Genomic DNA, 13,735 nt, shown 5'->3' on the forward strand with positions numbered 1-13,735 from the left:
CAGGGGTCATCGTATCGACCAAGTGGTCCTAGAATGTCGCAAGAGGGCTCATTCTAACGGAAATGAAAAGTTCTAGTGCCCTTTTTAAGTGACCAAAAAAATTGGAGGGCACCTAGGCCCCCTCCCACGCTCATTTTTTCTCCAAAGTCAACAGATCAAAATTTTGAGATAGCCATTTTGTTCCGCATAGTCAAAAACCATAATAACTATGTCTTTGGGAATGACTTACTCCCCCAAAGTCCCTGGGGGTGGGGCTGCAACTTACAAACTTCGACCAGTGTTTACATATAATAATGGTTATTGGGAAGTGTACAGTCGGTTTCAGGGGATTTTTTTTTGGTTTTGGGGTTGGGGTTGAGGGGAGGGGGCTATGTGGGAGGATCTTTCCATGGAGAAATGCGTCATGGGGGAACAGAAATTCAATGAAAAGGGCGCAGGATTTTCTAAAATTACTATAAAAAAACAATGAAAAAATAAACATGGAAAATTTTTTTTTCAATTGAAAGTAAAGAGTAGCATTGAAACTTAAAACGAACAGAGATTATTACGCATGTGAGGGGTTCTAAAAATACTTTAGCATAAAGAGCGAGGTATTTAGGAGGAGATAAATACCTCGCTCTTTATGCTATAGTATTTTTAGTAATTTCAACTATTCATTCTACGGCCTTTCTGATTCAGGGGTCATTCTTAAAGAATTGGGACAAAACTTGCGATTTAGTGTAAAGAACGAGGTATTAACGAGGGTACAAACCCTCTCATATACATAATAAAAATTAAAGAATATAAAAGTTTGTTACGTAAGATAATTCTTAAGTTACGTATATTTTTTACTAATAGAAAAATTCGTTAAAAATAAAAATTTATAGTTGCCTTTTTATGTAACCGAAAAATTGCATGGCAACTAGGCCTCCTTTCCCATCCCTTATTTCTCAAAATCGTCTGATCAAAACTAAGAGAAAGCCATTTAGCCAAAAAAGGAATTAATATGCAAATTTCATTTTAATAATTTATGTGTGGAGAGCCAAAATCAAACATGCATTAATTCAAAAACGTTCAGAAATTACATAAAAAAAAACTAGTTTTTTTAACTGAAAGTAAGGAGCGACATTAAAACTTAAAACAAACAGAAATTACTCCGTATATGAAATGGGTTGTCCCCTCCGCAATCCCTCGCTCTTTACGCTAAAGTTTGACTCTTTGCCACAATTCTGCTTTTTAATACAATTAAAAGCTTTAGCGTAAAGAGCGAGGGATTGCGGAGGGGACAACCCATTTCATATACGGAGTAATTTCTGTTTGTTTTAAGTTTTAATGTCGCTCCTTACTTTCAGTTAAAAAAACTAGTTTTTTTTTATGTAATTCAATTAAAGAACAATGTCCAATGTGTCCAAAATATCTAAAAGCATCCAACTGTCGAATCAATGGCTATTCTTCTATAAAAAAAAATGAAAATGTTATAATTTCTACAGTTTTCAAGTTGAGTTCATCAACACCTTCTCCAAGTAAATTTCACAGTACTACTCATATTGTTATCCTCCCCCTTGAAAACCTGACTGAAAATACATTGAAGGTTTTAACTCACTAATCTCGTTACTTAAAAAAGTCGTTACTGAGATATTGATGGTTCACGCTTTTGACAATCCATACGCTCCAATGACGTTAAGTAAGCTATATAATATAAATTTCGAGCTGACCGAAAATAAAACTTTTTGGCCTTTTTGTGGTTTGATTATTTTGTGCATAATTACCCGTGGCGGAGGAACTTAAGCGCGTAAATTTAAAGTAAAACAGAAATAGTACTGAAAAAAAGCTGTCTTATTTACTGCTTTTCAATTTCTCTCCAAAAACGGAACAAAACCGAAGTAAAAAAAGAATAAAAAAACAGAAACAGTGCCGATCTCTTACTTTGAAACCATCCAACTGCTGCTTAGTTGAAAGTCTATTCATCAGATGCGATTAATCTTTAAATGAATATTTTGAGATGGCTTGGGTACGTTCTGCGGATGAAGGATCACAGATTGCTGAAGATTTTCTTTTTTGGTCAACCGTCAAGGGCTACACGGAAAGCAGGTCATCCGCGGTTGGGGTGGGAGTATGTCATAAAGAAAGATTTAAGGGAAATGGGAACCTCCTGGGAGGGTGTAAAAAGGGAGGTTTTGAGATGCATTATTTTATGCTCTTCTACCTCTGCACACAGCAGTGCTTCTGCCTAGAACAATTAGTCAATCAAAATCATTATCAGTCGATCTATATTCCCTTGACCTTCTGCATCGAGTTTGCCCAGATATTTGGACTGAACAGGAAGGGGATGGGATTTCTATGCTCCAAGGCCGAGATACACACCGGGTTTGAATCAAAGATTTTTATAGACCCACCTAACAAGCATTACAGTGAGAAACAGTCTTACTTACCTTCACTGCTGCAAAAAAAGAAAACCATCTATCACCAATGGGTTCTCACTAGAATCGGGTCTTGGATACTCTGGCTGGGTCTCATTTGCATCCAAAATCGGGCCAGGAGTTTGCTAAATTTCCAGACCCAAAGACGTTCAAACTTGGGAGAGTAGCTTGCTACTCTTTCAACTACTCTCCCAAGTTTTTACTAGAAACTCGGGAGAGTAGTCTAGTAAATTAGATTTCAGCACTGAATTTTTTTTTTTTATTTGGCCACGATCATTGACGAAAATGCAGTCGGGGTAAGGATTGTTCGATTCTTTTTTTTTTTCAATCAAGATATAAAATATCTTAAGTATTATCTGGTGTTTTTCTACTAACAACTAATAATCTACATAAACATTCAACTAAAGGATTGCATTTGAAAAACATAAAAGAAACTCCAGTTTACAACGTGATACAAAATAAAAACAAAACTATAACCGATGTACTCTTGAAGCAAAAGAGACGAGGACAGTAAAAAAAAGAAGAAGCGTAAAAAAAAGAGAACAGCAGAAAGGATACGCTTCTTTACGCCGAGAAACTGTGCCAATACCAAAAGATCAGGCAGTTACGTCAAAAAACGTATCAATTTGAGACGACACTTGGGCTGGACTATATCGAATGTATTTTTCGACGTTCTTGGTAAATGAAACGGCTGAGTAGCTGAAAAGAATAGATTGTTTTTAACTTGATGGATAAGCAGAAAGACCTACCGCCTAAGAAAATCTTAAACGTGTTTCTAACGCTACACAATAAGAGTGAGTTTAGAAAAATCGATAAATTCTCTCCCTCCGCTTAAATTACAACTATATAATTGCAATTTGATTAATTATTAAGAAAAAAAGCAATTCGAGAATGGTTTCAGGCCCCAAAATGGGGTAATTTGGAAAAACCGTTTTGTTTTTCTAGTCAGACTTTTATAAAAACGTAAGCCGGAGGGAATTAAAGGGGTGCTTTGCCATCTGAATGCTGAAAAAATAAGGTTTTGTGCAATGAATTAGGATTCCAATAAGCTTTCCCCCCCCCACTTCCCTGGCGAAACAAGCTCCGTTCGAAACGTTTACCCCCAATCATCCTCGAACTTTCATCTATTCCTTGGCCCTCAATAAACAAAACCTTACATTTAGGTCCTGGCACTGAGACTTGTAGTGGCATGTGTTCAACCAGAGACTTTTCTTAAGAGGGGGAATTCGGCCGCTGGTGAATTTAAGGGTGCAACGAGTTAAAAAAATGATTACCATTACATGAGTAAACAGTCAGAGAATAGAAAAGGCCCTTTAATGCACTGATTTTTTCAGTGTTTTCTTTACTACCCCGAGCATGGGAACGGGTTCTCATACATGGGTTTCAAAATAAATGATTTTTTAAAAATGACCTAAGAACTTCAGGCCCTGCAATGACTTTGCAGAAACGTGAATTGAAAACGCGGTAATTTTATTAGTCCTCAGTTTTATAAATTATTTGCAAGCATTTTATTCAGCCAATATTATTAATTTTGTCCAGTGTTATTAAGCCGATAGGAGACCTTTAGGACCCATCCTTGTATGGTATGCCAGATAAATACATTAAAATGCTTAGTGCTATTTACGAAAATAAAATTTCTGCGGCTAAGGTAGGAAATGAGTTTAGTAGCTGGTTTTGTATTGAATCAGGAGTTAAGTAAGGTTGCGTTCTATTCCTATTTATATGGCTCGTTCTGACGAACTTTGACCTAAGGAGCACAGAAAAAGATTATTGGAACACAAAATTAAATCGAGAAGTAGAACTCTTGTAGACTTAGATTATGCTGATAATTTGAGCATCCTAGATGAAAGCTTTAGCAAAGTCATTGAATTTCTGGGTGCTTTGAGATTTCAGGATACAGGAATAGGTTTGAAAATTAATGTTAAGAAGATTAAGTCACTGTGACTGGGAATAGGTAAAAAAAAAAGTAAAAAAGGATAACGAGACAGTCCGTCCATGATTCACTTACCTCGATAGCATTGTTAGTAAAGACAGTGAGTTCAGTGAAGATTTTAAAAGTAGAATAACCAACGCCCAGGATGTTTTTTTTACAATTAAAAAAGCTAGGAAGAATCGAAAGATAAGTCGGCGCATCAAGATTAAAATATTGAAAGCTACAGTGATGATAGTAGTCAAGCATGGTTTTGAAGCTTGGGCGTTCAGGAAGATGGTGGTGGATTTGCCAGATGTTTTCCAGAGAAATTCTCTACGGATTGTTTTGTGTACCCTTGTGACTTACAGCATTTCAAATAGTAAGCTGTACGAAAAATGTGGTTCAATCCTGCCCTATTAGGGCAGGATAGAAAGGTTGAAATGGCTAGGACACTTTTGCGGATGAAGGATGACAGATTTCCAAAGATCGTTCTTGTCAGTGAACCATCTAGGGCCAGACAGAAAGCGGGTTAATCCCACAATGGGTTGGAGGATATCGTAAGATAATATTTAAGCTTGCCTCAGGCGGCTTGGTGCTGCTGTGGGTTGTAATAGTAGCAGCAGTACAAATAGAAAGTATAGGCAATTTTGGCTGTAATAGCGTGACAATTCGGGGAGCTATTTTCTCAGAAAGAAAAGTGTTCCAAGTACAGGCCTGGCTCTAGGTAACAAAGGGCTCATTCTTGTATAAAACAAGAATAGTTCGTACAGACAAAATATAATGCAGTAAAAATCCTCACTTCAGCTTTATTTAGAGCATAAAATACACTGACTAAGGTCCTATAATTCCCATTAAGATATATATTTCCATCTGAAAAAAGGGATTTCACAACAAACCTGCAACTATAACTTGCACCCAAAAGACAAAAACTTGTATCATTGCATTCATTAGTCTTCGATCTATCCATTTTTTGAGGGGGGGGGGGGGGGGGGTGCGGCCGTGCCGTGAAAACATTTTACAAGCACTGTTACAGATCAATAACTCTTACTTTACGTGACGGTTAAATATTTGAAAAACTAACTTATCATAGAAATCTTGGTAGAGAGGTAGAACTTTCTCCTTGTTGTCTCTTTTTAAGCTTTCTCGCAACTCCATATCTGGGACACTATATCCACGCTGACTTTGAGAAAGATCCTCGAATTCTTTATTGAACGCCTATAAAAAGAAATACACATATTTTACAAAAAGTAATAAGCAGATGTAAAATCATTGCTTACTTTCATCGCAGCAAACTAAATGTTTTGTTTGTTTTAATATAACAAGTTTTGTAATGTCCATAAAAAGTTGATTTCATTCAACTATTTTTCTCAAATAGAAGCCTACAGGTGTATTGATGGTTAGCAAGTACAGGAAGATGTGATAAAGGATAGAAATACTGCCAAGTCGCTGCTGGCGGGTAGGGATTCAAATCTACATTTCAGTTGCCGGGTCTTTTTTACAGGGCTAAGTAGCAAGCTTGTCACCCAGCCTTGCTGCGGCGGGATCGAATTCCACGCCCCTAATACCAAGCAGAGCATTAATCCATAGTGCTGCAACAAAGTTAATACACAAAGAACCGACATTATAAAAAGAATGGGTTATAATTAGCCTAATTATAATTACCCGAAATGGTTATAATTAGCCTAAAAAACTGTTTCGGCAAGTCATCAACAAATCCTGAAATTTCTATTTGAAAACTCCTACTACTTGCAATACTTTTTAAATGAATGGCACATGTCTGACGGATAGTCTTAAAATAAGAAATAAACACGTTACAAAACTCGAATAAAATAATTTATTTAATATAGATCAGTATTTGGTCTTGTACTATCAAAAAAAAATTAGCATATACCATTTTTTTAGTTCTTTTTCTTCAAATTTTAATTGACGTTATTATGGAGACGAAAATCATAGTCCTTCCAGTTTTTAGGTTTAGAACACGAAGAAATATAAGGGAAATAGAGTGATAGTACGCTACGATAGTACTATATACTGGTGACAATTTTGTAATTACGGAAAAGATGCAATAAGCATTGGCTTATATGGAGAGGTTTTATACAAAAAAATAAAAGGGACTAAAACTTGGATTTGTAAAAATATATGCATTTAAATAATCGAACATAGTTTTTTCTCGTATACCAAAGAGACTAAAGATGAGTTGATAAAAAGTGCCCATTTCCTCAAAGAAAATGGTATATGATCCAATAGATTGTTTAAATTGTGATGTGCGCATGGTTTTAGAAAGGAAAGATCTATTGCAAATTATTTACTTCATAGATATGAAACTGTAACCAATTATATACAAGAAATGCTACCACTTAATGCTGTTTTTCTCGACCAGACAGAAATCAGCCCTTGGCCAGTTCAATAAATCTTTGTTCAGCTCCGAGCTGAAGCCATCAAAAATGTGAAGTAAATTCACAATTGGCAAATCGCTCTATTACTCTTCCCCAACTCTTATACTTTATACACCAGCTGCAATTCGCCCTCTGCCATCAAAATTTTTCCCACAATTTATCCAGTATTTGTCTTTATCTAATATAAATGTTCTGTTTCTAGTGCTCTTACACAAGACCTTCCTTTTTTATTTTTATCGGATGTAAATGTTTTGTTTCAAGGACTAAGGGACTAGTGACTATTTAATATAATTGATCCTATTTATTACACATGATATTAATGGCCACAGGGTTATCTCAGACTGATAAGCACTTCTTTAATGGAGATTTCTTGAGCAATAGACTGAGGCCTTAGAGAAGGCAATAAGCCCGCATCATTCGATTTGTATAGAAACGACTGCCAAGAAATTAGCTCCGAGATGAAGTCTCTATTCGACAACTTAAAATCAAAGTTGTACATACATAATCGAATTGTACAAGAAAAAACAGAAAAAAACGAAGGAATGGAAAGATGGCTATAGATGACTATTTAAAATTCAATTCCCACACGGTTACCTACCATAAGAAGAAAGAATCTTGGAGAAAACCAAACATCAGGTGGAAGCTTTGTACTGGCTTGGTTGGACCCCTTTTCGAACATGGACTTATTACTAGCCTTCATATTAAGCGCGATATTACATATTCAGATTCTCGGCAAAGCTTCAAAAAAATCTACAATCCCAGGTTATCTTATAAAGTATAATCCAAAAATTCTATAGCCATGAATTCTATGAAATAATGCTGATGGTTGATTACACTTTGTAACAACAATGCTACGAATTTACTACTTATACGACTTCACTAGAGGCATTCTTACTTTTTTAGTTCGGCTAGTTATTTCCGTTAATTGTTCTAAGAGCCAAAACGGAAACGGCTCTAAAAGTCAAGATGCCAAAAATCTGATTCTCTTACACTCGATGCTTTTTTCTGGGAGGTAGTCTTCTGCGTAATTTACTCAGACCCTTACTTTCCCAAAACAAGCTTTGCTGAAAGTGCAATAGGCCAAGGTACTAAAAAAGTGTAAATAACTCACCAAAAACTTTTCCTTAATGAGATTTCTGTCCTTGTCTCTAAGTTTTCCAGAATCAAGAACAACGGGCGACAGGTCTTCTTGTGTGATCGGGTTCAGTACTTTCAACCAGCTAGATAAAAAAAATTATCATATTATATGTCCGTTAATCTATATATTCAGTATTTAACGAAATTAAGGTATTTAGGTCTCTAGTTATATAGTAGGCTCTAAAGAATAATTCATAAAAAATTCAACACAGGATGATCAAAGAAGTTCTTAATGCTGCTGTTTTATGACAAAAATGCGGAAGCCAGGATAGCTTTTGTTGATTGTATTAGCTTTCTTCGGTTGCTTTATCAGCCTCAACATCTGGCACTAATAAGTTTTAGTTGCTGATTCAAATACAAACCAGGATCTAATGCCTAAAAAAAGACAAAAACTACCGGTGTCCGTTCCCCATCTATAAATGTCGAAAATCATCGAACAAAATACGATAATTTAATTAATTAAGCTTTATAGTAGAGATATTTCAAACAGTAGGCCGTACGAAAAGTGTGGCTCAACCTCCCTTTCTAGGGCTATGAGAGAACAGTTGAGATGGTTAGGGCATGTTCTGCGGATAAAGGATGACAGATTGCCGAAGATTGTCCCTTTCGGTCAACCGTCTACGGCTAAACGGAAAACAGGTCGTCCCCTGCTGCGATGGGAGGAAGTAATAAGGAAAGATTTAAGGGGAATGGGAACTTCCTGGGAGAGTGTAAAGAAATTGTGATGATTGGGACTGGAAGAGACTGAATAGATTGGGGTGGAGGAGGAGTGCGCTTAGCTGTGTTGGCCTCAGGCGGCTTGGTGCTGTGGTGATTTGTAAGTAGTAGTAGTAGTATCTGTTGCTGATGACTTCCTCTAGACATCAAAAGGAACACTACCACTAAAGTAAGGTAATAGAGAGGTCAACAATTTCTTAAGACAAATGAATTTCGCTCGACATTGCTAAAAGTAAGTGTAGGCTCTGTGACGAATTCTTTTTAAAGTTTAAGGGGAAACCCCGACCCACAGAATTGTTTTCGATACATGGGAGAAAGGTTTTAAAAATAATTTTCTTAGCCATTTATTTCAATTATGGGTTTTTACACCTCAAATGCACTGTTTTTTCTCAGGGTAGCAAAGGTTGACATGGAAAGGGAGTAGGTGGTTACCTGCTCTTTTACATTCCCATGTCTACACCTCTGAAGCCTAAAATGAATTGTTCTCAAATTAGAAGAATTTTAAAGACGAGAGTCTTCTGAGACTTGTCTTTGTGATGATCTGAGTCTTCTGAATCAAATATAATTACCTAACTAATTTTAAAATATAGAACAATAAACGGGGGAGGGGGGAGCTTGTTCATAAGCAAATCCCTAGAGAAAAGAATACCTGAATTATTTGTTCGTTTTGAGGCTTTTGAACATATCACCACTTGTCACCAAACTAGGCCTTAGGCGAAGTAACAACATTCCTCCAGAAAAGGGACATTTCTTCTAAGCTGGTTTGAAAAGTTTACTATTCAAATCAAGTTAGAACAAGTAAACAGTAGGAGGTTAACTCTGAGCATAATGATATATTTCCATGTAACTTGTCAATGTGGTCTTTAATGGATCAGAAACAAAAATTACTTCGCCCTTCCCGAAACCAACAAAACTAGAATTCTCATTGCCCCACCCTCCCTTTTGTTTTTTCCACAAGCAACTGAAAATTTCAACTTCATCCCTATAGCTACTGCAGATGTACTATTTTGATCATACAGATATACAGTTTCTTCCGATCCATCGCTCCTCCTTCCCCAAGACAAAAGTTGAGATCCATCTGACCCCAATATCCCCCCCCCACACACAAAAATCCCTGAAAAGTTCAACTGGATCCCCAAGATATTGCAGATAGTTTGAAAAGTCAGGTGCATAAAGTGTCTTTTGATCTACTCAGGTACGCGTATCAATTCCAGAGTTCCTCCTAGTGAACTATTAGGAGTCTTGGTCTGACAAACTATCCCTAAGAGGTTCTAGTTGATCGGACAACCAAGACCAGACATGGTTGCCTTTCCTACAAAAACCTATCTACATAAATAAGGGTCATCACCACTAGGGCTTTGGGAACACTGTCGACCCTGGAGGCATAATTATTAGACTTTTCAACGTTCCTGATCAAACTGACTACACATAAATTGGATCCAATATCATGGTGGTTCGAGCGAGAGATGTATTAGGAAAGGCACGGGAGGGTGGCTAATTACTGCTAATTACTTTCCTAAAACAGGACTATAACTTTAAATTTCCAATCAATTGGGCCCACTCCTTAGTTTTCCAATCATCCCTTCGAAAGGAGGTGGCCAGGAAAAACTTTTGGCCCTTTTCAGTCCCTTTGCTGGGCCCCGTTTTGAAAAGAACCTATAAGTTTTTTCCTATTTTCCCGTCTGTATTGGTGTTCAAAGACTTTTTTTGTGCTCCATATCTTTCGAGGGAATCGAGGGAACCATGTACCGGAAAAAACGTTTAATACTTTTAACCCCCATAATGGTTCCTGTAAGTTTAGAGCTAATCGTAGACCCAGCAGCAAACATGCCCCCATTTTCATTATAAAAGCTATGCGCAAACAATTAGCAATTTACATCATTTACGGCCCTTGCCACAGGAGTTAGGGATCATATCATCTCCGAGGGCATATTTACGCAGCCTTTTGATTCTTCTTAACTAATCGGCTATCTAAAAATTTCGATGATAGTGTCTCGTGGGTTTACGAAGGACCTAATAGCCAAAAAGAGGATGGTCGGGGTGCTGGTTGCTCTAATATCACTTTCAAAGAGGGCACTAGAACTTCCAATTTCCATTCAGATGATTCGCTTCAAGAGTTTTTAAGACCATTCCTTCCATACAAAGTGGTTAGAGAAATAATAATAACAACGATAGACTGATGGCATGTGATTGACCACTCTGAATTGCACCATGAACAGTAACGGCTTGTTTGACATACATTAGTGTGAAAACTACTAGTATTCAATAGCTCCCACATAATAAACAAATGACTTACCATTGGAAATACATTTTCTTCTGTTTTTCAATCAAAGTCCTATAATCATCTTCACAGTTAGACGAGGCACGTTTAAGAAGTTCAAGTAAACCTGATCGAACAAGCACCTTTGTAATATGGTGAAAGTTATTTAATCGAAATACAGCCTTAATACAAGCGTCACTATACTCTTCTGACTTCACAGAGAGATTTAAGTTTAGCAGCGAGAAGGCTTTTTCTGAAAGAAAAAATAGTCACTAAACGATGAGAGGAAAAACCAATCCTGAAACTTTAAAGATGAAGCCCCACACATACAGCGTCAATACCGGATGGAGAAGGATCTGTTTATTCTGATACGAAAGCAAAGCATCCAAAAAAATGAAACGTCCCATTTCCTGTCTGAACTTTTCATCGTGCACAACCATCTAAATTTCAAAATTTGAGCCTTTAATATGATAAAATGGTTAAAAGGCACCTAGGGGACGAGATACTTATGTCATTATGTTCATTAGGATCAGATCTATCCCTTTATCGAGCCAAAATGATCATATTACACAAAATTTGTCTTGGAGAGATGACTAAAACTTGGTTAGAAAATAGGGAAATTTTCCTTTTTTCATCGAATTCTCTGCTTAATTTACAATCTAAAAAAAATACAAACGAAATTTTTAAAATATAATTGAGTGGGTGGACAGAACTGAATCTCAGGAATCGAATGATACTACAATTGTCGTCTTACTTTGAAATATTATATTACAAAATGCCAAAATACAACACGTCCACATCTTGCACAGGGGATATAAAGCTTAGTACTAACAAAATATAAAATTAAATCTTTTCCATTGCTGAATGTCCATGTCACTCTTTTTGGAAGCCAATTTGACCAAGTCTTTAAAGAGGACATTCTGCTTATAAAAATACAAAAAAAGAAAAAAAATGGAGTACGTCATTATCAGAAGTTCAGTGCGTTAAAACTAACTCACAAAGGAGCATATTCTCTGTATTTAAACACAAAAGGAAAAAAAGAAAAATATTTCTATTTAAATGATGTTTTGTATATTAAAATTAAAACGAACAATAAACCTTCTATTTGGGTTTTCTCCATTGTCTTTGCTATGCTATTACTGCTACTAACAACTCACTGCAGCACCAAGCCACCTAAGGCTAATACAGATATGTACGCTCCTCCTCCCTCCTATTTGTTTAACTTTACTATACTCGATAAAAATGACCTCTGAACGTTGCAACTATTGATAAAACCGCTGACCCAAAAAATTAATTATATCAAATTCAAAGCTTATATCTAGCGGCATTTAAGATATGAGCTAAACGCTTACTGAGATAAAGTCCAAAGCACTCTTTACATTTCTCTTCTTTAGAGCGACCTAAGTTCCATGCGGTCTTATATTCCTCGTCCTTTGATAGAAGTATTCCAACAGCATCGACATAATGTAGAAGTTGCTCCAGGAATATAAGAACGTTGCTTGTTACTTCAAAAACTGTGCCATCTTTTGGCAGAGACGCGCCACTCCCTGACCGAACGTACTCCAGAAACGTCATTAATCCATTGTGAGACTAAAAGACATAATTTATTTTAAAAATTGAAAAGATCTGGCAAAAATTTTTTTTATGATGTCAAAAAGATCCGGTTGGATTTGACGAAAGAGGTTGCCCATGGGCAATCGATTCACTCAGACGTCGCCTTTAAAAAAGAAGACAAGGCCTGGTAAAAATATTTTTGGATGTCAAAGTGACCTGGCTTGATTATAAAGCCAAACTTGACGAAAAAGGATCGCGCAGACAAGGGCGTATCCAAGTTTTTTTTTGGAAAAGGGGGGGATCCAAAAAAATTTAAAAAAAATAGAAAATTTATTTATATGCATTTTTGGTGCGCTTTTACGAGTCAGACAAATTAGAAGGAGGGAGGTTCAGACCCCGTAGACCCCTGGATATAGCCTTTCTCAGAGATAAAAATATTTGATTAACTTAAATATTATCTCTGAAGACAAAAGTAAGAATCTTAGGATCTGTATATATACTCAAGATGTGGCCCTATTTCAAAAGTATTCATAAAATAAATCAATATAAAAATATTTACAGCCATAAGCATCAGCCATGGAGCACGTATCTTCCATCAACTGATGTATTAAGCGTCACTGGACAGACTCGAACTTGTGCAGACACAGTGAGCTTTGACCATATATCTTAACCTGACAAGACAAGTATTTTTCTCAGAAGGAAAAACTAAGTAGAGGGCTGAAACCTAAGTTTTAGGACTATCTGATATCTTAGATTTGTAGATGTGATTCCGATCAAGGTCGCATCCCTTTTGGGAGTCGTTTCCCTTTTTTCATAATATTTTAACGTATACGTATATTGTCAAAGTTGTCACTCTTGGTTCCGATATATCGTCCCTCTTTGCTAAAAAGTTACTGCTTTAAGCGTAACAATTAGGAATGAAACAGCTTCAATGCGAATTTTTTTTACATTCTTTTCGTTGAGGCTGAAGACTAAACTAATCTAATTTCAAAAATTGTGGCACTGTGGCACCCGGCGCCACAGAGTATGGGTAACTTAAAAGAGTAGAAACTGGTGCTAGTGTTGACAAAAAAACTTCAACGCAATCTAGCGTTTGAGGATATTAAGCATTTATTCAGTGAAATAATCAGAATAATTAATTTAATTTATGTTAATGAAAAAATTAGCGTAGTAATAAGCGTCTAATCTCAGTTAATGACAGAAAAACCATTAGAAAGCTGTAAAAAAATGCCAAGTATCACCGAATGCTAGATGCCGTTTAAAGTTTTACCGACACTAGCGCCAATTTTCCCTTTTATAAGTTACCCATACTCTTTGCCCGATGCTACAAAACAGTAAATGTATTGGAGGGCGTTATGGT

The 13,735-nt window shown here is 36.4% G+C and overlaps 1 protein-coding gene across 2 annotated transcripts in view; it reads right to left on the reverse strand.

The window, feature by feature from the left end:
• Positions 1-2,793: 2,793 nt before the first annotated feature.
• Positions 2,794-13,735, reverse strand: part of LOC136026017 (exocyst complex component 7-like) — a 56,628-nt gene continuing 45,686 nt past the window's right edge. For both annotated transcript variants that reach the window (XM_065702168.1, XM_065702167.1), the window contains exons 8-12: positions 12,174-12,411; positions 10,858-11,074; positions 7,819-7,927; positions 5,393-5,526; positions 2,794-3,098 (exon numbers count right to left, since the gene is read on the reverse strand). In XM_065702168.1, coding sequence (XP_065558240.1) covers positions 2,996-3,098; positions 5,393-5,526; positions 7,819-7,927; positions 10,858-11,074; positions 12,174-12,411 — 801 coding nt within the window. In that variant the 3' untranslated portion in view covers positions 2,794-2,995. The remainder of the gene's footprint in view (positions 3,099-5,392; positions 5,527-7,818; positions 7,928-10,857; positions 11,075-12,173; positions 12,412-13,735) is intronic.

Source organism: Artemia franciscana, chromosome 4, assembly GCF_032884065.1.
Source record: "Artemia franciscana chromosome 4, ASM3288406v1, whole genome shotgun sequence".
In the NCBI taxonomy this organism is placed as follows: Eukaryota; Metazoa; Arthropoda; class Branchiopoda; order Anostraca; family Artemiidae; genus Artemia; species Artemia franciscana.